The sequence below is a fragment of the Rosa chinensis genome, chromosome 5, assembly GCF_002994745.2.
Source record: "Rosa chinensis cultivar Old Blush chromosome 5, RchiOBHm-V2, whole genome shotgun sequence".
Classification (NCBI taxonomy): Eukaryota; Viridiplantae; Streptophyta; class Magnoliopsida; order Rosales; family Rosaceae; genus Rosa; species Rosa chinensis.
Genome location: NC_037092.1, coordinates 2,054,542 through 2,080,864, shown reverse-complemented (window position 1 = coordinate 2,080,864; position 26,323 = coordinate 2,054,542). Strand labels below are relative to the sequence as shown.

Genomic DNA, 26,323 nt, shown 5'->3' with positions numbered 1-26,323 from the left:
GGTGTTGATGCGGCCCAGTGGCTCAATGTTGGCAATCACAGGTGGCGGTTGGCGCACCTTGAATTGATCCATCTTGCCGTCCCGGTATAGGGTCTCAATGGTTGTTTTGAGAGCGTTGCAACTGTTGGTATTGTGACCGCTGTCCTCGTGGTACTTGCACCACATGCCGGTGTTTCTTGGCTTACCCTTTTTGGGGAATCTCGGCGAGGGTGGCGGTGGTATCTGATCCTTGCACTGATTGTAAATCTCCTCGTACGAGGCTGTGAGGACGGTGAACACTGCATACCGCTGAGAGGATTCCGTCTGCTTGTTGCGATTGTCCCCCTGGGATTGGCGGTTGCCCTTGTAGTGGTTGTCTTTCTGCCTCTTGCTTTGGTAACCGCCCTGCTGCCATTCCCTCTTCTTGTCAGCTGGCGGTGCAGTGGGGGCTTTGCTGGCGGTCTCTTGATGGCTGGAGGAGGGTTGAGATGACTTTGTTGGTGTTGCTGGTGGCGGTGGGGTTTCTCCATATGTGATAAACTCTGCCTGGGCATGAATGACCGCCTCACTCATAAGGTGATCATACGCCGCATTTGGATGATTGTAGTTGAGGTGATATAGGAATGGTCCCTTGAGGAGTCCCTGCTTGAAAGCCGCCGAAGCCATTGTTTTATCGAGATCGCGGCACTGAGATGCTGCCGCTCGCCATCTTGTGACGAATGCCTTCAATGATTCGTCCCCTCCTTGTCTGACGCCAAACAACTGGCTCGTGTTGTGATGACCGGCGGACAACAAGATGAATCGAGAGAGGAAAGCATGAGATAATGCGTGGAATGAGTCGATGGACCCTGGCGGACACTCGAAAAACCAACTCATTGCCTCACTATCCAGCGTTTCGCTGAACAAGTGGCACAGGGTGGCGTCATCAAATCCCTTGTTGTTGGTGACCTTCTTGAACGTGTCCATGTGGACGAAGGGATCGGTCTTACCGCTATAATGTGACATTTTTGGGGTCTTTGCAAACGCTGGTCTGACGGCTTGCAAAATTGTGGCGGTGAATGGGCCTGGCCTGGACGCGAAGAGTGGGTTTGGGGCTGGCGCCGGGGTGCCTGCCTCCGCCAGGATTAATCTCCGTTCTAACTGCTGCATCCTCTCCAAAATTTGGGTGGTTGCGTCGCCAGCGGGGCCCGCTCGGGCGTTCCGCGGAGCGAACCCCCGCCCGGGAATGGGTAGATTACCCTCAGTCCTTGTTCTAGTCCTCGAGTGGTGGGTGCGCAGCGATGACTCCGCCTCCTGCTCCGGCAGTTGTGGGATAGGGGGTGGTCCCATTCCTGCCAGCTCAGGTGGGCTTAGCGGTACCTGCATTTGCACGATGGGTCCTATACCAGCGGTAGGCCGGCTGTGTCTGGTGCTGTGTGACTGCTCACTTCGTGCAGGGTTGGCGTTTGCGTCCAGCGTTCGCCTTAGCTCGTCGAAACGTGTCATCAGCGTGGCCACTTGGTTTTGGGCCTCCGCCTTCTCCTTGCGTTCCTGCTCGCGCTCTCTGTTTGCTTTGTGGAGGTCCGCCAGCGCCAGTTCATACAAGGCGGTGAGGTCCTGACCTGGGGGACGGCTGCTGCCTGGATTTGTTTCACCGCCTGGGTTGACCGGGGTGTTGAATAGTGCGCGGTTGATGCTTACCGCTGGGCGGGCGGGTTGGGGAACGGCGGACTGGTCTGCCTGCTCCCCGATATTTCCCCCGCTACCGTTAGTCATGGTAACTGTGATGGGATGACCTTCTGTTCAAGGATTCCCACAGACGGCGCCAATGTTAATGTTTAAAAGTCTAGCGGTAGCTGGACCTTAGTTAACGCTGATCCGGCAGGCGGATCGATACCTTTGTTGTGAGTGGTTCCCGTTACCTGTCAAATAAAATACAATGGGCGTCAGAGGGAGACCGCGCCGGGCGGTCTTCAACTCTCCGATGCCTAAGTTAGTCAATGTATTTATGTTGACAAAGTGATAGTAGGTAAGTATTGAATGCGTAATAAATGAGGAGAGAGGAGAGGACCTTTTATAGGTGAGGAAGAGGATGATCTTCTCCTTGTTTTCGATGTGGGACTGATGGTGCTTCAGTTCCCAGTTCCAGTAGCTTCTGATGCCATCTTGACACGGAACGTCGGCGGTGCTTTGGGGTTGATCCGGGGCTCAGGCGGTAACCCGGCTAACTGTCTTTACGCCAGTCACCCATATGGTGGGCGTTGGTACCCCTGGTGGTACCATGAGCGTGGCTCATTATAGCTAATTATGCTTGCAAATGGACATGCATGTACACATAAGAAGGTCGGGTTATGTCTGATATGATAAAGGAGTACATGGACTGGGTGCAAAATGATTATGCAGTTATGTCTATACTTGCAGCTACTCTGTCTAATGATGTTCTTTCCTTCATTGTTGGAAGTAAGACTTCTAGGGAAATTTGGTGTCGACTTAAGGAGAAATATGCTAGTGCATCGGAGTATAACATAATGACTATGAAGACCTCCTTATATAACATCCAAAAAGGCTCAGACTCTATTGACAGGTATTAACTTCGAGTTAAGTTACTACGTGATCAGCTTGCTACTGTAGGAGTTTATCTGGCGGATGAGGATATAATAGTCTCAGTTCTTCATGGTTTGCCAGCAGAGTTTGCTGCCATAAAAACTATAATAAGAATCAAAACACTTAGATCCTCTGTTTCAATGGAAGAGTTGAGATCTCTTTTGTTAATTGCTGAAGATGAGATTAATCAAACAACGATGTCCATGTCTTGTCCTCCAAGACTGCTATGGCTGCATTTGGTGATACTTCCAGAGCTCAAGTTACTAATGCTGCATGTGTCTCTAATGATATGATGTTTACAAATAGTATTGCGTTATGAAGGAGAAGAGCAGGCATCCCAGAACTTTTGATAAGCTTGACAGATTTGTATGTAGCCTCATCTAATGCTTCCCAAAAAACAACAACAAAGAAGCTGCTCCAAGTGATTGCTGGAGCTCCTCAGCATCGAAATCAGTGAGTGGAAAGATGGTTGAAATGCTTGCGGATTGGGAGAGGGAGCTCCAAGATAGTTGTGAAGTGGGTGTCGACAGTGATGTGGATAGGTAACTGTTTGATCCTATTGAGATGCCTCCAAAGAATGCTGAGTTCAATATCTTGGTGTGGTGGAAGCTCAATGGTGCCAAATATCCAAACCTACAAGCTGTTGCAAGGGATGTTCTTGCCATTCAAGTATCTATAGTGGCATCGGAAAGCTATTTTAGCACGAGGAAGAGGGTTATTGATCCCTACCAGAGTTCCTTGACTCCAAAATCTGTTGAAGCATTGATATGCTTGCAGAATTGGATCAAATCAGAAGATGCCTCTTTCATTGAATACTATCCAACAATAGAAGAGATGAAATTCTATGAGTCAGCTGAAATAGGTACTATCATTTCAAGTTTGTGTCTTTTTTTCTTTTGTTTAATCTGCTGTGTAATGTCATTTAAATATGCATGTATTAACTGTTTTGCTATTATCCACAGAATATGCAAAGGAATAAAATGCAGCGAAGTCCCCAAAGGGTACAAAAAAACAAAAGAAAGCTGTTGTTTCAGAGCAAGGTTGATTTGTCTATCTTTTATATTTTATTGGTGATCATATTTGAAAGTTGAGTTGTTGAATGTTGCTGAGAATATTAGATAAGTTTGTGACTTTGTGGTCATATTTGATAGTACTAATGTACTTGATGTATTATTTTTATTTTTCTGCTCAATTTTGATGTTTGGTATTGAATTTTTTTTCTATCAAGGAAGCAGCCCATCGAAGCTAATTGAAGGTAGCTGTCTAGGCGTCTAGCTTATATCTGGAATGAGTGGAATCAAGTTGCTGCTTCAGTGCTTCTTGAAGTTAGAACTTAGAATAGCTTGGATAATTTGGAAGTTTGGAACATTGATGTTTATGTTAACTTGGTTAAATTTTGTCATTCTGTGTTTGAACTTTGAACTACTGTGTTAATTTAATTTGGGACCTGGAACTTATTCATTATTGATTGTTGAATGTTGAATTTGATACAAGTCTTCTGCGTGCATAGAATGATAGACTAAGCTTTGGATATGGAAGAAGTTTAAAATTTTTCCAGAAAGAATGAACGATAGGCAGGTCTCTTGCTGTCTTTAGGCTTAAAATCGGGCCTGAAAAAAACCTAGGGACTGGCCCATTTTAATTCGGTCGAGGGCCAACTTGTCCTAAAGTTTGTTACATGCCTTTTTGGGCCGATTTTTGCAAATTTTTTTTGGGCCTGGCCCTTGCCTAGTACTATGATTGTAACAGTGTCCATGGGAGAATGAACATTTTGTCAAGTTGTTTTTTCGATGACTGAAATAACTCTTTTATTTCTTACGGTTCAAGAAGTTACATTCGATAAATGTACATATTATGAAATTTCAAGAGTTGGATGCCCATGGGAAAGCATGAGCTTAACTTAATTGGTTGCTCAAACAGTAACTTAGAATTACAGGCGCATAAAGTTCATGCTAGCTCAATAGCTTGCCACTCTCTTTGTGTGATGTATTGTTTCCCTCCCTTCATGCTTGGCATATTGCCATATTAGCACGAGCTTAACTTAATTGGTTGCTCAAACAGTAACTTAGAATTACAGGCACATAAAGTTCATGCTAGCTTAGTAGCTTGCCACTCTCTTTGTGTGGTGTATTGTTTCCCTCCCTTCATGCTTGGCATATTGGCATGCACGCACGCCCTTTAATCATCTCATGCAATATATAATCTTATTATGCAATACAATTTGTTGTTGTTGTTGTTGTGTGTGTGTGTGTGTGTGGGGGGGGGGGGGGGGGGGTTGGGGTTATACTAATCAAATCAAGTTGATTAGCAAACTGTTATTGTTGGAAACTGGGGGGGGGGGGGGGGGGGGGGGGGGGGGGGGGGGTGTGGGGTTGGGGTTATACTAATCAAATCAAGTTGATTAGCAAACTGTTATTGTTGGAAACTTGTGCCTTCGATCAATTTGATTGATCAACTTTTGAGAAGAGGTTGCTGCTGCTGTTTATTAGAGTCATCCCATTTTTCCAAACGCTTTTTACTCGTGTCCACCTGAAACAACCGATCCATTCAATTCTCACAACAAAATATATCACCTAGCTTATTCCGCTGTGTGGCTGAATTAATATTTAGTGAACTAAGACTGGACAGAAAAGGGTAGGGATTAATAGAAAATGGAGGGAAAGGGCTAATCCAAGTAAAGCTTCCATATATTCAAGTCACTTATGTAATTAATTACGTACCTCTTTAATCCAGTCCGTACGAAATGTTACCCACAATAAGATGATGGTCTGCATCAATGTTCCTCCTATCATCCCCGACCATATTCCCTGCATCCATATATTAAGTTGTGAACTTTATTGGTTATCTCTGACAGAAGAATATGCATGCAGTGCATATAGTATGTACCTGAGCACCAAGATCGAACTTAAATCCCAGAAGACAGCCTAATGGGATTCCAACCACATAGTAGCATCCCACATTCACATATGCCACAAAGGCTTGCCATCCACACCCAACAGCCACCCCTACAATGAACAGTGATCAGAGATATGCAAATCGATCACAACGAAGGATTCAATACCACCGCTTAAATATTGTCACCAGTCTATATTTTTCCAAAGTAAATGCTTGACTCTAAATTTTAGATTGTAGTTATAGCATTTTTTTATATATTAATATTGACATACAAATGATGACATTTAAGTGAAATGATTGCTCAGTTGTCATATGTTGACTCTAGCTACTAGATATCAATTCGTATATAACTTTCTTTCCAAGTTTGCTACTCTGCACTTGAAAGGAACAAAAGATAAGGTTTTTTTTTTTTTTTTTTTTTTTTTTTGGGAAAAAACAAAAGATACGTTTAAAAAAAAAATTATGATGAGCAAATACAGACGAACAAAGTATGTAAGGCTTCTCTGCACATTATCTCAAGTGATAATTGAACCATAGATGTATGTAATCAGGCCAAAAAAAAAAATATGAGCTCACTTAAAACAAAACAAAAATGGGAAAACAACAAAATTATATGAAAGCGGCATATATATCTTGTCATACATCACCTGCCAAAAGATGCATGTCATTTTCGAAAGATAACCTTGAATAAGAAAAGAGTTTGAATTCCTAAAACTCTTCTAAGAGTACTCCTCGCGAACTAACCAGAGAGAACAGGTTGAATCCCATTAAGGATTAGAGTGACGGCCAAATACGGAGTGAGTTTAGAGACTGCTTCGGCAACAGTTTCGCCACTGGTAAAGGCGTAACTGATTACATCGCGGAGCGACAGCACAATGACGGCTTCAACTATAGCAATAGCCAACGACACTAGTGTTACTATCACAACCGAGAATGCTGCCGACTTTGGATTCCCAGCACCTAGCTCATTGCTTACTCGCACACTGCATATTTATGTTCATTAACAAATCAACAATGATATTTATAGTTTTGAAAATTTATCACTTACCTTATAGCTGCGTTAAATCCAACTGAAACCATGAACAGTACTCCATTTATCGCCATGCTGCACAAGATGAATCATACCATGGATTAAGCTTATAGACATGTTAAGTGTACGGATGAACATAATAGGATTCTTATAATGAGATGTTCGACGCTTCTTTCTTCTTGTTCTTTTTCCTTTATCCTTTTAGATCGAGCAAAGGTAAAAATATGCTCGTTTACTGTCTGTAATTAAATTCGTTAGGTGAACCGCATTTGGTATATGAATGGTCACTATTAATTTATCCTTACGCCATGGAAGAAACTTCTGGTAGACCAGTTATGGCACTGGCAAGTGGCAAACGAATTAAATTCATCTCAAACACGTACTATAGTAAAGTTAGCTGGACAGAAATGATAGGCATGCGCCACAGAAAGCGCGCTCCTATTAATTAACTGTAAGGAGTTTCTTTACTTCATACCATATATATGTGTGCGTGTTTCTATCATAGCAGAAGATGACTAGCTAATTAGCTTGTGTCCTTTTGTGACCATTCAGTGTCGCGTACTATATTCCTAGCTATATAAGTTGAAAATGTAATGTCACGCCAATCCCTACTATATCGAACCATGTTAATTCATTAGAGAAGTTTATTACATGTAATAATCAATCAACTCTAAAGTCCTTCTTTGTTAGCATAGTGCTATATATATATATATATATATATATATATATATTTATATTTATATTTATTGAATGGAGTTGAGAGTTTAGTTTCTTACCATACAGCCAAAGAGTTCAAAGCAAGCTCAGGGTCCTTTAGTAAGCCAGCAATCAACACTAGCACCTGAAAGTACCACACCTCCAAGCACAACATCACAGCCGATGCAGCCGATAACTTCACGAACTCCCACAACCCCGAAAACGCCTGCAAACTAAACCCACTCCATGTCTGCTTACATTTGCTACTTGTCAAAATGTAGACGAACTGAGCAATTACAATGATCCACCAGGACAAGCTCAAAACCAACGAGGCACCAATCAACCCCCAACCTAACTCGTATACAGCCACCCAACTTAGCAACAAATGCACCCCAAGCGTAGCCGCAGATATGTAGGCACTTGGAAGAACAATTCTCTGGGCCTGGAGAAACTTTTGGATTGGAAAATTGACAGCGTAAGCGAAGATTTGTGGGATCAGACCGTAGACGAAAACTGCGGCTGCAGAGGCTAAGGCTGATGATTCTCCGATTAAAAGCAATAAGGGCTTGCATAGGATGAAGACTGCAAGAAGTGGAAGTCCGGTGATGGTTAGGACTATGGTTGCTCTTTGGAGATATATGCCTAACATGTCGTACTTGTGGGCACCGTAGGCTTGCCCACATAGAGTCTCCACCGCGCTTCCCATACCTAACTACAAGAAAAAGAAAAAGAAAAAGAAAAAGAAAAAGAAAAAGAAAAAGAAAAAGAAAAAGAAAACGAAAAAGAAAAAGAAAAAGAAAAAGAAAAAAAGTAAGTCCAAAGGTGTTCTTTTAGAAATGGTAAAAGCACTTTCAGATAATGGAATTTACGTTTATGTAACCATTTACAGTGTTTCCAAAGACAGATTTTTCTACGAAAACACTTCCAGAAGTGAGAGTCGTAGGATGTTCGACCTTTTGTTAGCTATACGTACCATGAGGCCGTAGGCAAAGAGTTGGATGCCGCTATTGCCGAGGGAGGCAGCTGCAAGCTCGAGATTACCCAGGTGGCCGGCGAAGACACGTGTAGAAAGTGACATAGTGTTGTTGATGACGTAAACGAAGACGGCAGGAGCAGCAAGGCGGAAGAGGAGCTTGAGTTCAATCCATGTGGCCAATCGGAGCCTCTTGAAACACGGCAACTGGGTGTCGGATAGTACCTTCTCAAGTAGAGATGACTCCTCGCCATGACTAGCAGAGGCTACTGATTCGGATTCGGGTTCGGGTTCTGGTACGGAGCTTAAGATGGGTTGGTGGAGCTCTTCTTGAGAACCCATATATTGTAGTGTTTGTGATGGATATGTGCTGCAGTGGGGGACTATATGAGGCAGAGGCTGCTTTAATTGAAATCAAATATATATGTGAGAAAGAGTTTGCTTTTGACACGTCGACGTTGGTGAAACTAAGATTGTATGGAGCTGTGTTCTGGTGTTGTTTAACCTTGTCATATTGAGTTTTCACATTGGGCAATGATACAGGGCCTCAATCAGGCCTAAGATTTGTGGCCTCAAATTTTGTATGTCATACCATGAAAGCAAATAAAAAATTTATTTTTAATTCCACATAATATATCTTGCCACATCATACTATTACAACACCAATTTTATCCTTTTATATTTATTTTAAGGGTATCTCCAACTGGTGGAGTCAAATGCTATTTTAGCTTTGGCTTTTTCACCAAGCATCTCCAACCAATGGGGACTCTTAGTCATTTTGACTTATGAGTCAAAAGTTGAGCTAAAATGACTAAGGAAGGAAGAACGAAAGCCATTTTGGCTTTAGATGGAAGAGATGCGGGCCCTAGCTGCACTGGGTGGTGAGAGGATGACAAAAGCAACTTGCATGAAATCAACGGTGGAGATTGAAGCTTGATTAATTCTATTTAAAATGAAAGGTTGAGATTAATTGATCTAAAAATAAAAAAGTAAATATATATTTATTGAATATCTAATCTGATGGTTCAAAAAATTCTATGAATTAAAATCAACGGTTAATAATAAAGTAATTGTGTTTTAAACCATAAAAAACTTGAAAAAATCAGAAATTTTTCTAAAAATCAGAAAATTGTTGCTTTATATTATATAAAATAATCTAGCCCCTTAACATATGCTCCGCACATGTCAATTGGCTTTTAATTTTATTTTTTCTCTTAATTATCATCTGCAATCTAAATATAAGGGAAAAAACAAAGAAAAAATAATTAATTCAAATACAGGGTTTAAACTTTAAACCCTACATAAATAGAAAAAATGAACAAAATATATATGAGAGAAAGAGTTTGTTTTTGACACGTCGACGTCGGTGAAACTAATTAAGATTGTATGGAGCTGTGTTCTGGTGTTGTTTAACCTTGTCAATCTAGATCTGAGTTTTCACAATTTTACTACAAAAGTTATGCAATAAGTGCGATTGATTGATTATACGTTTTTTTTTTCTTCTTCTCTTTCTTATCAATGAATAGATCTCTTTAGACTTTAGTTATATGATTTAGATGCCTCGTATTTCTGAAAAAGTGATTCAGTCGATTGGAGATTATGTATGAAAAAAATTATTTTTGCCAGCTATACAATGTTAGTTTATGTATAAAATTAAGGATCGTGAAATTAAACGTATGGGATCGGAGTTACCTTATGTAGAAAATCAAGGATCCTAAAATTAAATGTATGGGATCGGAGTTGCTGAATAAGGGAAGGCATACTTTGGCAGAGAATTATTGATGTACTTTAGGTGGTGCCTCGTCATGCCAGGATTATAATCCTAAACCCTATCAGATTAGCATTATCACTCGAAGATTTTTTATTAGAAAAGAAAAAGAAAAACATGAATCTCATGTTGGTGTGGACTGCATAATTGACCTGTCTAACAAACCCAGCAAGGCAGCAATAAGAGTCGGAGTATTGGGACTCGGGGAGCAACAGTCGCACTCTGTGTGTAGTCTGGATCAGTGGACGGTACGTAAGGAGGAGTAATTGCTCGCCCAGTTTATGCTTCCTCTCTTTAAACAAACACTATTAATGAATACATTTCTTCGAATTCAGATCAATGCGAAAGATTCATGCACGTAAACAAACAGTGGTGGCTCATATAATCCCATCTATTCTATGAGAAGAGGCTCTTTCTTGTCATCCCACTTGTCCAAACGATTCTTTGCATTTGCGACCTGCATGGTAACAATTAGTTAAGGGTGTGCTTGGTTATAAGTACATAACTGGTTAATCCTAGCTAATTAGTACTTAATTAAGTACCTCTTTATTCCAATCAGTCCGAAGTGTGACCCACAATAAGATCACCGTCTGTATAAATGTCCCTCCTATCATTCCAGACCATATTCCCTAATAAAAGAACAAGAAGAAGAGGTGTAAAGCGCTGCTTCTAGAATATGTTCATGATTAAACATGCACTTCTATAATTAAAGAAAATGGTTATACCTGGGCTCCAAAGTCGAACTTGAAGCCAAGAACACAACCCAAAGGAACACCAATAATGTAGTAACATCCGACGTTAACATATGCCACAAATGCTTGCCATCCACACCCAACAGCCACCCCTTTATTTTAGAGCACAACAAATGAAAGTTGATGAATAACATGCAGCACAAAAGAACAAAACCCTAACTAAACAAATTAAGCAGGACCACGAACGACCTTGATGTTCAACTACAAGCCCATGAATTGAAGAAGCTAGACATATTTGAGCGTCTTGACCGTTAGATTTCTTTGATGCATACATATATTAGTACTTTAAATGCATTCATGATTTATGTAGCACTTGAATATGCATGACTGTTTGATATGGCAAGACCCTAGAATATATACCAAATTCATTTCATTATTCAGATTGATTGCGACATGATATATCATATGTTATTATTGCCTATGAAGATAACTATGCAAAGAAATGACATGCAATACCTTTTGCTCATCCTTCAAGGGAAGGGAAGGGAAGCTAGCTAATTGGAACCACTACCAAATCCCATATTTAAGTCAAGTCTTCTTTCATTACACAGTGTAATTTCGTAATAAAAAAATGTTGGCTATATGGTTTTGGAAATTACTTTCTGACTTTTAATCTATAAGATCTTATACTAGTTGATATATACTGTAGTGTTGTGTAAAATTCTGCCTTCGCTGATTAACATGTCAGCTCGGACATATATAGACAAAAAACTCTTTATCATGAAACATAGAAATGCATATATGTGTGCTAGCTGATTAATCACGGCACAATATATGTCACGTCTAGATATGATTAATCTATCAACCTTGGTCCATGAAGGGACCAGATGCACATTGTGTTGGACCTCCCCAGTGGTCAATCGATCACTATAAACATACCAAGTTGGAATGGCCTCCGCAGCTCCACTCAAACTACATCACTAGCTATTTCATGAATCTATCGCTTTGGTATATCATTATTGGACCAAACGTATATAAAATGATTGACAAGGTTTTCCCTAATTAGCCATCTTAGCCAAAAGATACAGTAATCGATAAAGAGTTTAAAGAGTTTTTTGGATTCTACTTCTCAATTGAACATACCATAATCTGCGATCAAGAGTAAAATTAGTAGTTCAAGGGCCAATTATTATCCACTATGTTCTACATAAATCTAAGGGAGCTACCTTTCTCCGAGATTTTGAAAAAACTGTTCTTTTGCCACACGGGTAGCAAAAACAAACTCAAACTCTTCACTTTGAATATTAGCTAAGTCTAGAATAGTAGAATGAAAGTCTTTTTCGTTCTTCTTCGGATGGAAAATTTTCAAGATGGACCACGTAATAGAGCTGCATTTAATTTAGTTTTTCAGTAATGTGTGGCAAAGTATGTGGTCTCTGAATTAGGGTTTAAGTTTTCATAATAAAAATTGGGGAAAAAACAACCACTGACCAAGAAAAACATAAGGAAACCGATATATAGCTAGAAGCTGCATGAGACGTACCAGACAAAACAGGTTGGATGCCGTTGAGCATAATAGAGACAGCAAGGTAAGGAGATAGGGCTGAGACTGCATTGGACACAGTCTCGCCCTCGGTGAACGCGTAGCTTATGACATTTCGTAGTGCAAGCACAACTATGGCACACACTACTGAGATGATGAACGAGGTTGATGTCACTATTATTACTGCAAATGCGGCCGACTTTGGATGTCCCGCCCCGAGCTCATTCCCAATCCTCACACTGTTCATTCATTCATTCATTAGATGACTAGCTATGAGGATCCAGATCATATATAACTGCTAAACCCTAAATGAATTAGCAGAGAGTTCTATTTTTTTTTTTTATTTTTTTTTTTTGACGAAAGAAAACAAGAGAACCTAACCAGCATAAAAAACCCAAGGAACAGACCCCTGGACTGTCAAATAAAAACAAATTTGTAAGGGTGGAAGGTGGATTGGTCACCCCATCACTAGGACACATCCTCCTAGAAGCCAAAGCCGCAATGAATTCAGCCGCTTTGTTGGCTTGTCAGCTGGACCAAAGCCAGCTAATTGCAGTAAACGAAGGAATTAGAGAATTCTATTCATATAAAACCCTATGTAACTTGGTAACTGACCTTGCAGCAGCATTGAAACCCACAGCAACCATGAACACCCATCCAGATATGGTCATGCTGCACTAATAAAGTGTTCCATTAGATAAATTTTGATTGAAAAAACTGAAGGATGAAAGAATTATAGTGTATCCAATATTCCAAAGACGTACAGCATTTTTTTTTTTTTTAAATTGAACCATAAAATATTAATTAGTACGTAATTTTTTTTTCATGTTATTTTTCATTTAATAAATGAAAATATTGGAGCGAGACAATATGGAGCATTCAATGACTATGTGACATTATCATTATCAGTCCGACATGTATGTTTTATCAAAAGCTACTAAAAACAAATAGATCATGATCGTAGCAGAAATTAAGCAGAAAGACATTTATTTTCGTTCAAAGAACAAGTTATTGACTAGTTGTTGTAGCTACCTGCAGCCCGGCTAGTAACCACCACAAATAGCAATACTCATTTATTCATTTTTCGTGGTGCTAGAAAGAGCAAAATTATTTGTGAATCTTCTAGTTGGTCCCAGAAATTTAGTACCAAGGAAAATTAGGAATATGCTCTAAGCTACGTGAAGAAGAAAATTAGTAAATAGCTAGACAGCATAATCTTTCCGTAAACAATTGCTTACCAAACAGAGAGAGCGTCCAAGGCAATTTCAGCGTCTTCAAGCAACCCAGCGATCAAAACGATAATCTGATAGTACCAAGTCTCGAGGCAAAGCATTACGGCAGACGCAACAGATAGCTTCAGAAAACTCCAAAGCCCAGAAAAAGCCTGCATGCTGAAACCTGTCCAAGTACGTTTACACCTTGGACTCAGCAATATGTAAACAAACTGCGCCACCACTATAATCCACCACGAAAAGCTCAACATCAGCGATGCGCCTAACAAGCCCCATCCCAACTTATAAATCACTACCCAACTCAGCACCACATGCACCACGAGGGCAGCCGCAGATATGTACGCGCTCGGGAACACGATGCTCTGAGCCTGGAGGAATTTTTGTATGGGGAAATTGCAAGCGTAGGCAAAGATTTGGGGGATAAGTCCGTAAACGAAGATTGCGGCTGAAGAGGCAATGGTGGCCGATTCGCCTAGGGCAATCAAGATGGCCTTGGAGAAGATGTAAATGAACATAACTGGGATCCCAGTTGCCATTAGCAGGATCGTTGAACGCTGCAGATATACGCCTAGCATGTCATATTTCTTTGCTCCATAGGCTTGACCACAGAGCGTTTCCACCGCACTTCCCATTCCAAGCTGCGTTCATAAAAAAATGTACACATAAGATATGGAAATGTTATATTACTAGACTGTAATTAATCTCTCTCTAAACTATTCATTTCCTAATTCTCGTTTCTATATATGTTTTAGCGGTGCGAATTTTACTAACCAAATTTGTTTACCGAGTACTGAATTAGTAGACATGGTAGTATATCCTCTAAAAATTGTTTATCATCAGATTTGCTATCAAATAATATATATCAGTACACATAACATTATCATGTTATACATACCATGAGGCCGTAGGCAAAAACTTGGATGCCGGTGTTGCCAAGAGAAGAGGCAGCGAGTTCGAGATTGCCTAGATGCCCGCAGTAGATTTGGGTGGACATGGAAATAACGTTGTTTAGCAAGTAAACCACCACTGCCGGAGCTGCAAGGCGGCAGAGAATCTTCAGTTCGACCCACGTGGCACGTCTAAGACGGTGGAAGAACGGAAGCTCGGTGTTGGATAGCGTTTCTTCCAGTTCCGAGCTCACTAGTTGAACAGATGAAGATCTTTTGTCAGTCAAGATGGGTTCAGAGAGCTCACTGGAGTAGTCCATGCTATCTACCCAAGTTCTCTCGACCTTCTTTAATTCTCTTAGTACTTCCGCTGTAAGAATCCCATTACCTGCTTTTATACTACATATATATGGTGTGCTGATATATGTGCTTAGCGCACCAAGTAACCTTAAATAAAATAAATTAATAATAAACTCATTCAAACTCAAACAAATAAACTGGAACGTGCTTGACTGGAACTTTTATCTCATTCTTAAATTTGATTTTTCTCAAGAATTACTGAGTATAACCCTATCAGATGGTAAATGTGTGGCGGCCGTACAGCCCGGCGCCCCGGCCACCTTTTACCAGTAAAACTTATCACCGTCGTACATGTGGCTCTCTTCTTTGGTTAATCCCATCCACACGAACGAACAAACAGCATAAGTTTTTCTATGCTTTGTTGACGAATCAAACTTATGCAAACTAAATAATTAAAGGGAAGAAACTAGGGTAAAGATTAAGTAAATGAAAACTAAATAATTAAAGGCAAGAAACTAGGGTAAAGATTAAATAAATAACGAATCACTTTTTTAAAATCCTGGAAAAGAAAACTCGATGTAGCTGATTTTTCTTCTTTTTCTCGACATCAATTTTTGGAAGCATTGTTCATCGGCGACAGTTTAACGTGGAGTATATGATTCTGGGTCAAATCAATATAAAGGTTGTGCCTTGATCATCACATCCGTACTGCTTGACTGTTGATCATTACTTGTGATTTGCTAAGCTGATACGTAGGCATACTTGTCTACTTTCAATTCCCCAAGTTAATCTATAAATACTAACTTGAATGAAGCTCTTTTGTCCAAAAAAAAAAAACAAGAACTTGAGTGAAGGTTATTTAGAAAAATTTAGGATTGAAATATAGCATGGCAGTATATGTAACTCGAATTAATCGTCTCATACCTCTGTGTGTTTAAATAAAACATGTAATGAAAAAAACGTAGGGTTCGTGATTAACAGTGTTTTTTTTTTAGAGGATAATTTGATAGCTTAATTAAAGGACCCAATCTATTGATGCATTAGCAAGGACACCCAAATAGTCCAGCTAGTCGTTTCTCAGTTATAGTGATAGAAGAAGAAGACAAACAACTTAGAAGTCAATTATATAGTTGCAGACTACTAGCCAGCGGAATTGAAGTTGACCTTACAGGTGTACATATTTAGCAATTATTACCTGACTAACCCCATACATGTGAATGGACCATAGAACTTGAGCTAGATTGAAGAAGGTCGACGATCACTAGCTTATTTCTAGTACCAAAAGTACCAAACAAGGACGTATATAGATGCTGATCTATCACAATTGACAGATACTTTCAATGCGATCAATTAAGCTTCAACAAACTGTACGTATGATCGATATGGACCTATATATACACGATATGTGAAGTTGATCGAATTAGTTCGCTAGATATAGCTTTCCGTTCCCCAGTATCCGGTAGTGTTATTGATTAATAAGCGAATGAGGTTGAAGGTAAACCCCAATTTAAGTAGATAATATTGGTATCGATGTTACCACGAGGCCGTAGACACCGTTGGCCAGTGGCGGAGCCAGAATTTCATATTGATTGGGGCACTTAGAATTTTAGAGAAAAAAAAAAAGAATTTAAAATCTATACTAAAACTTTAATAAAAAATAATACATTAGATAAAATTATGCTAAGATTAATATTTTTTAAAATTACAATTTATTGCTTTAGATATCAGACAATTTTTTCATTATGAAGACATTTTTAAAATTATAAGAAAAATTGTGTTAATGTTCTTAAAAAGAAAGGAAAAAAATTGAAAAAGCAACCTTTCCTCCATATGTAATTCGAACCTGGGACCAATTGCACAATTCATGGACAACTTCCCACTGCACCAATTTGGCTGATAGTAATATTTGCAAACTCTCACTAACTTATTAATGTTTTCATATACAGAAACTTAAAAAAAATATAAAAATCAGTGGGGCACGGGACCCAGCGGGTCCCCATGTGGCTCCGCCCCTGCCGTTGGCCGTTGCGGTGTTACCAAGAAATTAAGGCACCGGCAAGTTCAAGATTGCCAAGTTGGCCACAGAAAATGAGGATGGGCTAATGCAGTGATCGATTTGCTGAGAAACTAGTTCCGTCCGTACTGCCGGAGCAGCCAGCAGCTTAAAGGTGGTCTTGATTTCGCGCTGCGATCGAGGTTTGGATTGTGCTCAACTTATTGGCCCTCATTTTGGTGTGCTTCTTAATATTGGTATTTGGGAACAAGGGTTCACTACTGTCAACGGTCTCCATGCTAAGTACTACAAGAAAAGGCGCACATTGATGCACGCCGTAAAAGATATGCTTTTACGGCGCACATTTGACGCGTGCCGTAAATGTAATATGTATTTAGTTTTTTACGGCGCACATTTAAAGCATGCCGTAAAAATAATGTGTATTTAGTTTTTTACGGCGCACATTTGATGCATGCCGTAAATATTGCAACACATTTACGGCGCACTTTTATTGCACGCCGTAAAAGTGATGTGCATTTAGTTTTTTTACTGCACACATTTGATGCATGCCGTAAATATTACAACACATTTACAGTGCACTTTTATTGCACGCCGTAAAAGTAATGGTTTAGTTTTTTACGGTGCACATTTGATGCACGCCATAAATGATATATAACATTTTCAATATCTATTTCAGAGTAACGCTAGAGATCCCAAATTTATGTACCAAATATAGTTACCAAATGATGTGGCACATGCCACATCACTATTTTCACATTATTCATAATTTCCAACACATATTTTTAGAGAAACAAATTATTCAAAAAATAAAAAATAAAGATCGAAGCAATTAACTCTAATCCCCCAAACTCATCAAGGAGGAAAGAGATTCGAATCATCCACTAAACAATTGTTCCCCATTGAATTGTTAGTTTGAGGTTCACAATCATGTTTTCAGATTTCTAATTAATTCACTTCATCATCTGGGTAATAAATATTAAGTCTGGTTGGTATGATAGTATTTGATGAGTTAACATTGGTTCTGGGTTGCTGATGGCTATGACCAAGAAGCCATGAAAGGGTAAAACGAGAAAAGAGATGGAATAAGTTGGGATATTAATCACTTGATGCATCTTGTAATTGAAATTTTGCCTGACTCTTTAACGGTTTAACCTACCATCATGACAAATATGCCATGCCCAGTGAGGAAGAAGGATATGATGGGTTTTTTTTTTTTTTTTGTTTTTTTTTTTTATAATATTCACAAATATTATGATGGAGTTTTTATGTTAATATTTTCACAAATATTTATTATCATTTAATTTATTAATTAAAAGACATGTCGGAAATATATAGTTACATGTAGATGACACGTCAGATGCCACATCTTTGGTATATAAATTTGGTAAATAATTTTGGTGCCTCAAGCATTTTCCTTCAATTTTTACAATGCCCGCTCTTTGTTTTTTGGCAAAATCTTGAATTTCCCACCCTAAGGCCATCTCCAATAAGGGAGGGCTATATTAGGGTCAGGGCTATAATTTAGCCCCCAGAAATATTATTCTTTATTCATGAACAAGTGAACCATCTCCAGTAAGGGAGGGCTAAATTTTAGCCCTATAAAGTATTTTATGATTTTACATTATGTTTTTTAATTTTTATGATTTTATTTTATTTTAATAATATTTTAATTTAGACCAAAATTAATTTATGAGGAAAAAATTAATTTTTAAGGTGTATATTTGGATGAGGTATTTATGTGGTATTGTTGATAACATTTTCTGATAAGTTTTTTAAGTGCCACATGCCACTTCGGAAGCAAATATGTAGATTTCCGTTTAGATATAGTGTCGACGTGGCAAATTTAATTATTACAGAGTCTTATCAAATTTACCGATAGGATTTTTGAATGATCATGAGCCATTAGATTCAATTGTTTGCATGATTATGAGCCATTGGATTAATGTATTGCATCACAAAGAGCAAGATTGGGCTGATTTGCCGTGGATCCCACCAAGGGCTAAAGGGCTAGCCATAGAGCTAAATTTAGCTCTCTCCACCTCTAGCCCTTTGGACCTCCCTTGTTGGAGTCCATTTTTTAGCAAAAAGGGCTTAAGGTCACATGTAGCCCTCCTTATTGGAGAAGGCCTAATTTTTACACTACCCGCTCCGCCTCCGTTCTCTCAAGCCCCAAATCTTTCTCAAACCCTAAAGTCCCCAAACTCCTCCAAAAGTCGGACACTTTCTCCAAACCACCTCCACCACTGTCCCCAACTCCCCCCCAGAGCACCAAGGCTGGAACGATCCTCGTCGGATCTTGTCGCCGTGTCACATCTCCCCAATCGATTCCAGCCTGATCCAACAACTGGGTCTTGCCCCATCTCCTCCTCCTCCGCCTCCCACCGTCGTCGTCATTCATTCCGCCGCTGTCCAGACTAGATCTGAGAGATTCCGAGCCCTAACCCAGGTGAGACCCAAGAGTATGTCGAGCTCCGAGAGCAATGTGTTCGATGTGAGGTTGAATTTGAGAGGGAAAAAGGGTGGGGGTTTTAGAGAAGCCATTGAGCTCATGTTTGAGGATGACGACATCACCAAGCGCCTCTTCAGGATTGAAATGTATAGAGTTATTGATGTGCTTGAGGTCAGTGCTCATTTCCCTTTTTTTTTTTTTAGTTTGAATTTGATAGTTTTTATGTTTAGTTTCGGGTTTTTTTCTTTTTTTCTTTTTCGGATTCATTGTTATCCCAGTTTCAGAAGTATGCAATTTGTTGTAGTATGACTTTTTAAGTTTTTATTTTTCTAGCTTTTTGATGGAATCAAGGTTAATGTAAGGAAGTTGGGAATGAAAGGAAAATGTGAAAATTGGATGATACGAATTCCCCTGTAATGAATTGAAATACCTGTATGTGATGCCCCAGAAATTCGTATTTATTTTCTGAGGATTTTCCGGAATTTAAATTGTAGGTATCGGACGGTTTCGTGGCTCGTGGATGGAGCGGAAGTGTTTTGGACGAATAATTATTCAGGAAGCGTCAATTAGGGGGGGCGCAAGGGTTGACTTTTTATTCGTTGAGATTCTCCGAAAACTTCCTTCACGAAAGTTGTAGAGCGCGTCGATACGAGTTCGTGGACATGCAGAATGCGAGAATCGGATCAATTCGTATGAAGAAGTTATGGGCTTCGGGAAAACTTTCCATTTTGGTATAAAAGGAGAAATTTTTGGGAAAATTGCAAAAGAGCCCAGATTTCCTAAAATGGAAACCCGAGCTCGGTCTCTCCCTCCCGAGCCCGCGCGCAGCCAGACACTTCGCCGGCGTCGTTCTCGCTCCTCCAGCCACTGTTTGCTTCTATTCAAAAGTGGATTTTGCTCGCCTCAATCCCCTCTAGAGGTCTGTGGAGGGATTGATGAGAGATTCAAGCTGTGGAGGAAGCTACATCAACTGGAAGAGGCCGCTTCGGGGACGAAATCGCCTTGATCGGAGTTGGCGATTCCGGCCACCTTTGCAGGTGATTCTTGAGGGCTTTTGCAGCTCAGAGGACATAGATGCTTCCCACAAGGTGACATGCATCGATTCAACTCGTGGAGGTCGAATTTTGGAATTGAAATCCTAGGGTTTCCATCGAGCTGTTTTGTTCTAAGGTAAAATTCGATCAATTGGTTCATAATTGGACTTTGGTGTAGTTATGAAAGTTTAAATTAGAGTTGAGATGAAGAACTTTGGTGTTGGGAGTTTTTTCAAATTCCGACTTTGGGCCGGCGGCGGCACCGCCACTGTGGTGGTATTTTCCGGTGGTTTTCGGCCACCTCAGGGATAGTTTCTGTTCCTGAGTTCAATCTACTCGTCGATACGAGCATTTCGATATATTGTTTGTAATTTTTAGAGATCGTATGAACATGTTAGGCTTTTTACAATTTCAGACCATTCGATGTTTCAATCCGTGAGGATCCGACTATCCGATCGACTTGTGGTTTTGGCATATCGATCGTGAAAGTATTCTGGAGACTTTGGGAGGTCTCGGATGTGGTTTCGCCTCGATTGGCGTCACTTTGGCGATTTTAGTTTAAAACAGGGGTTTACGACTTAAATCGTTTATGGATTGTTGCTAAGTTGAAACTGTATGTGATTAGGTACTTGACGAGGTATCTTTGGACGGTTATTTTGTGGTGTGGCTGCCTTGTTCTGTATTGAAGACGCAGAGGGAGTTTCGAGGTGAGTAATCTCACGATGTTCATTCACGAACGGGTTTACCATATTGTTTTGAGAGTTATTTAGTTAACTGCAAACTATTGTTGGTATTAGTGGCATTCCTGAGTGAATGACCACGCGTGTATATATATATTTAAGTGAAATATGTATATTCTTATGGGTTGATGGGTGATTTATGCAATAGGGATTAATGAGTTTCATTCTATTGCTTGAGGCTTGACTTTCGGGAAACAATGTGTTAGGAATTTAAAATTCCTATTGTTTGGGAAGTGTCAAGATTTGTGTGAGTTTTTTAATGTTTTGATCTGACGACCTGGGGAAGTCTGAGGATTCGGGGTTGCTGGGAGTGATTCGTGTGGTGATCTGTGTGATGATATGTGTAGTGATCTGTGTGATGATCTGTGGTGACCTGTGTGGTGATCTGTCTGACGATCGGGACTTCACGCCTTTGACCGGGTGAGTGGATACGATCAATTAGAGATCTGTGTGACCTGTGTGGTGATCTGTCTGACGATCGGGACTTCACGCCTTTGACCGGGTGAGTGGATACGATCAGTTAGAGATCTGTGTGACCTGTGTGGTGATCTGTCTAACGATCGGGACTTCACGCCTTTGGTCGAGTGAGTGGATACGATCATTTAGAACTCTAGTCCGTTGTTGGTACATCATGGGGGGTAGTGGGAAGCTATCTGATGCTCATGAATACATGTTTTTAAAAGAGAGTTTTGGGGATTCTTTCTTTTAAATGTCCTGGGAGGACTTCTGAATCATATTCTATTTGTTAGGTTAACGATAGATATGATTGAGATGTGTGTTGTGTGTCTAGGTTGGACTTATGTGTTGTGTGTCCAAGTTGGACTGATGTGTTGCTTGTCCAGGGTGGACTGATGTGTTGTTTTGTCCAGGTTGGACTGATTTGTTGTTGGTACATCATGGGGGGTAGCGGGGAGCTATCTGATGCTCATGAGTTCGTGTTCTTAAAAGGGAGTTTTCGGGGATGCTTTCTTTTAAATGTCCGGGGAGGACTTGTATATCATATCTAATTGTCAGAGTTTCAATTAATATGATTCTGTAACAGGGTGATTTGAGTTGTTTTCTTTTGGGAAGAGAATGTGTTGTTTGGGAAGACAGGGTGTGTGTTCCTTTTTACGAGTTGACGAGTTTCCTCGTCGGGCGAGTTGTGCACGTGTAGTTTTGAGTTACTCATACGGGCTTGCAAAAGCTTACCGGGTTTGTTGTGTGGCAACCCGGTACACCATTCAAACAGTGTAGGGGTTATTTCTGTAGGTCAGGATAATAGTGGCTGAACCTGAGGTGGCGCGCTAGTAGCATTACGGTAGGAAGTCAATTTGGTGACTTTACCGTTATAAAGACTTCCGTTGTAGTGAGCTCTGAGGAGCATTTACGTTTTATTTTGTTGTTGACAATTTAATTCGTAAGTTTGTGTAAGATATAACTCTATGGAGCGAGTGTATATTGAGTTTGAAGGTTCAGGGCATCAGTATGTACTTGGTTTAAAGGAAAAAAAGTTTCCAGGTATTTTGTATTGATGTCTGAACGATCGCGCATATATAAGTATGAGATTATATATCAATTTTTATTGTGTTAAAAATCAGGAGCGTGACACTGTATGCTAACATGTAGTGCATCATGTATTCTACTTTGCATGTCTTGATTGAGAATACCTGTATGCTTTGTCCTTTCATGTGCCTCTCATCATAAAGATAGTTCAGATCCATCCCGAAAAAGAAATCATCATCGAGTTCGTTGAGAACAGCGACCTATAAGTGAGTGTAGCTACCTAATTAATTGATTAACTATTTTCATTTATGTTTGTAATTGCTTATATGGTTGCCAATTGGTTGGGTAGAAATATAGCTAAGGAAAAGGATATGAAATTTGGCTTTACGTGGTCTTTGCTGAATCCTTGGTTGACATATGCATGCTGCAATGCAATATTGTTCATATAACAAACTTCCTTCATATTCAGTTATAGCCTTATAAGAATAGATAAAGTTCAATTCTTCAATTTGAAGTTTAGGTTTGTAATCTGAAATGTTGGGATTAGAAGTTTAAGATAGCTAGATAGTTTGATTTTTCAAGCTCTTTGGGATCAAATTGTTTTTAGATAACATTTTGTTGAATTTAAGAGCAGAATGTTAGCTCTTTTGATCAATGGACTTAGGAGTTAGATCTTGTGAATATACTTCATATCACTAGAACAATGGTACATGAACTTTGGTTGTATTTGGATCCTTAGGCAAGCTTAGGCAATGATACTAGAACAATGGTACTTAGGAAAGCTTCCTTCAGATCCTTAGGCAAGCTCAGGCTATGATACAAGAACAATGGTACATAACCTGCTCATAATGGTCTGATCAATTTTAGTTCCAGTACTCTCGTTGTAGTAACATTTTTCATATGCTTAATGCATAGGATCTATCCACTATCATTGTATTGATCAGGACAAAGCTGCAATTTGGTCACTATAAAGAATAAAACAATGGTTCTCCAGCTTCACATGGATAAAGCTAAGGTAAATCTCAATTCTTATGATGCAAGGGTTCTGCTTGTTGACTTTGAATTTGGTACTGGAAATTCATAATGGAGTTGATAATGTTGGAATCATACAGGATTTGTTGAACCAAATTGTGGAATATGCAATTATGATAATCAAAGATTGGGAGTGGGTTGTAATTGAAAACCATGGCATGACTTTAGATTCAGCTGTGACTAGAAGTTTCACAAAAACTTTAATATGCAGGATGGTGTTTGGGAATGATTGAGATACTTATGAACAATGTCTCTACACAAGGTCAGTATAAGTATGGAGACTTCTTCCTCTTTCTATAGCTTTATACTTTGTGAAACTATGGCTTCTCCTTGAACATTTCTAATGAGGTTGTGGATCTTATTTACCTCTCTTTGCTTCTACTTTATTTTCTAGTTTGTTGGCTTGAGCACAACCAATTCGGCTTATATATCATGTGCAATTAAACAAGTATTATCATGATTGAAGTACTATCTGAATTATAATTCATAGCAGCTTCTGTGCAGGTTGATTGGTTGAAGGTTCTGTTTTGTGGGTGCTAGAAGAGAAAAGAAAAGATCTATCTTACTAGAATTTTGGGATAGGGGTTTAATTTGATGTAATAAGTTCTATTAATATATATATATATATATATATATATATATATATATATATAGTTTAAGGATATCTCTATTTGTGTTTAGCCCAAACTCTAAGTTACTTGACCTAGTGGTAATAGAGTTTTAATTAGAGAGAATCTCGGAGAATATCTTAGAGATATCCATTCATTGTACGATTATCTTTCCTTGTATGATTCAGACTCTATGCATTGTAATCCTCTATATAAAGAGGCCCCTATTATCAATGAGAATACACAGCAAATTCCTCTCAATTCTCGTTTCCCTAAAACATGTTATCAGCACGAGCCCTAACCCTAGCCCTAAAAACAAAAAACCCGAAAACTCTTCTCACCAAAACTGCCGCAAGCTCCTATCCCTTGTTAGCTATGCCCTATGCTGCCCCTGCAGCCCTTGCGCACCCGTGTGCCGCCTACTGCTCCTGCAGCATTGCCTCACGCCTGCTGCCCCCTGCAACACAGCAGCACGCTCGTTTCTGTGCAGATCAGTCTGCTTTCACGAGCCGAAACGTCTTGTTCGGAACCTCTGATGAAAATACTTTCTTCATCAAAGTTGTTCATCTCTGTCTCTTCTATCTGAACTCCAAATTTCAGCCCTATTGGAGTCGTTTTGAGACATGTACACCATTCGAGGTGGGAGCTGTTCAGCATGCTCGTTCCTGTGCATATCAGTCAGTTTTCAAGCCCCGAAACGCCTAGTTCAGAACTTCATATCAAAATTGTTCCTTCATCAAAGTTTTTCAAGTCTGTCTTTTCTATCTAACCTCCAAATTTAAGCCCTATTGGAGTCGTTTTGAGACCTGTACACCAATCGGAGTGGGAGCTGTTCAGAAGCGAATTTGCTTCGAATTTCAACAAGTTTGATTCGCCTAGGACTGAAGCTCGTCTGCAATCCTACAATAAGGATCGAATATGCTCTGCAATCCTAAGAGGTATGGTTTACTAAAAGTTCCCGTTTTTGAAGTTTTTTTTATTCTTTTTCGCTTCTTTTTCTCGGGGACTTGCAACCTCCCTTCTTTTACCCCTCTTTCTTCATTATAGGAGAGACCAAATTAAGCCGAACTGCATGTGGGGGTTCGTGCTCACTCCAAGCTTAGAGCTTGTTGAGATCTCTAAACTTAGAGTTTGTAGAGAATTTATGATCGACCACTTACATCATTGTTTCGATCTAATCCAATATCTCTTGGAATCGAATTTCTTGGAAGTGACTACGCTCGGAAATTCCTAATTTCTTGGAAGCGATTACGCTCAGAAATTTCATATGTTTTCGTGGTAGCCTATTTTGCTCCGAAACTAACCCTAATTTCTTGTTCTCTTTCAGGATGAGTAACCTGAATAAATTTGACTTTGCTCTATTGGGAACAATTGGCTCTGGATATCACAGGTGGGTTTGTGATATCTGCCAGCATCTCAAGGCTGATGGAATCCTGGATATGATTCTCGAGCCTAGCCAGGACGTGATAACTGTTGAGCAAGCTCAAGCTTTGGAAGCAAATAGAGCAGCCTTAGAGGCAAATAAGGCGAAAGCCATCATCCTAATGACTCGTCATATGGATGATTCGCTCCAGTACGAGTGTATGAATGAAGAAGACCCCAGAAGGCTGTGGGTCTCACTCGAAGAAAGATTTGGCAACGTCCGTCACTCCTTGCTTCCTGACCTAGAAGTGAGATGGCATAGCCTCCGCTTCTGTGATTTTAAGTCAGTGCTTGACTATAACTCGGAAGCACTTCGTATTAAATCCTTAATGGAATTCTGTGGTAAAGAGATCACAGATGCGATGTTGATTGAGAAGACTCTCTCTACCTTCCCCGTCTCTGTATTGATGGTTGTTAAGAACTATCGAATCGATGTTAATGCAAGACGGATCACAAGGTTTCATGAGCTCATTGGAGCTATGAATGTCGCTGAAAAGCATGACAATATCCTTGTGAAGAACTATAATTCGAGATCCGTGGAAACAGAGCTTATTCCGGAATCCAATTATAGTCGCACCTCTAAGAGAGGGCGCCAAGAGCGAAACCCTAATCTTAGGTATACTTCTGGACATTCTGATCCATATAATCGCTGTACTTGGGAAGGTAACCGCCAAAATAGGTGAACACGGAACCGAAGAGGTAAACGTGGAAAAAGAGAGGGAGGCAACGCCTCTGGCCATGTTGGCGGCTCCACCAACACTAAGAGCCATCTAAATGACGTTTTCAAAGCGCCTCAATCAATGGAGTTCGAGCAAAGAGATGTATGTTCTCAATGTGGAGTGTCTGATCATTGGGCACACATTTGTAGAGCTCCTGAAGAACTTGTCACCGCCTACAAAGCATATTGTGAAGTAAGAGAAGCTCACTATGTGGAACAAGAAGATCAAGAAGATGATCTAAA

At 39.9% G+C, this 26,323-nt stretch overlaps 2 protein-coding genes across 2 annotated transcripts; both read right to left on the bottom strand.

Moving 5' to 3' along the window:
• Positions 1–4,919: 4,919 nt before the first annotated feature.
• Positions 4,920–8,536, bottom strand: LOC112165438 (protein DETOXIFICATION 40). Its single transcript, XM_024301942.2, has 7 exons — positions 8,157–8,536; positions 7,264–7,895; positions 6,506–6,562; positions 6,202–6,440; positions 5,449–5,567; positions 5,283–5,369; positions 4,920–5,091 (listed from the first exon to the last, which is right to left on the bottom strand). Exons 1-7 carry the CDS (start codon positions 8,496–8,498, stop codon positions 5,014–5,016), a joined length of 1,554 nt encoding a protein of 517 aa, XP_024157710.1. The 5' UTR covers positions 8,499–8,536; the 3' UTR covers positions 4,920–5,013.
• A 1,694-nt stretch (positions 8,537–10,230) lies between these two features.
• LOC112167393 (protein DETOXIFICATION 40) lies at positions 10,231–14,654 on the bottom strand. The gene is made up of 7 exons (XM_024304409.2): positions 14,287–14,654; positions 13,398–14,029; positions 12,775–12,831; positions 12,160–12,398; positions 10,650–10,768; positions 10,467–10,553; positions 10,231–10,381 (listed from the first exon to the last, which is right to left on the bottom strand). Exons 1-7 carry the CDS (start codon positions 14,596–14,598, stop codon positions 10,316–10,318), a joined length of 1,512 nt encoding a protein of 503 aa, XP_024160177.2. The 5' UTR covers positions 14,599–14,654; the 3' UTR covers positions 10,231–10,315.
• Between the last annotated feature and the right edge of the window lie 11,669 nt (positions 14,655–26,323).

Excerpts from the sequence above, each read along its gene's own strand:
- LOC112165438 (XM_024301942.2), bottom strand. The coding sequence starts at position 8,498 with ATGGGTTCTCAAGAAGAGCTCCACCAACCCATCTTAAGCTCCGTACCA. Across the intron at positions 6,441-6,505 it reads GGATTTAACGCAGCTATAAG|TGTGCGAGTAAGCAATGAGC; the intron begins GTAAGTGATAAA and ends ATAAATATGCAG. Across the intron at positions 5,568-6,201 it reads GATTCAACCTGTTCTCTCTG|GGGTGGCTGTTGGGTGTGGA; the intron begins GTTAGTTCGCGA and ends TGTTCATTGTAG.
- LOC112167393 (XM_024304409.2), bottom strand. The coding sequence starts at position 14,598 with ATGGACTACTCCAGTGAGCTCTCTGAACCCATCTTGACTGACAAAAGA. Across the intron at positions 14,030-14,286 it reads TTTTTGCCTACGGCCTCATG|CTTGGAATGGGAAGTGCGGT; the intron begins GTATGTATAACA and ends TTATGAACGCAG. Across the intron at positions 10,554-10,649 it reads AGTTCGACTTTGGAGCCCAG|GGAATATGGTCTGGAATGAT; the intron begins GTATAACCATTT and ends TTCTTTTATTAG.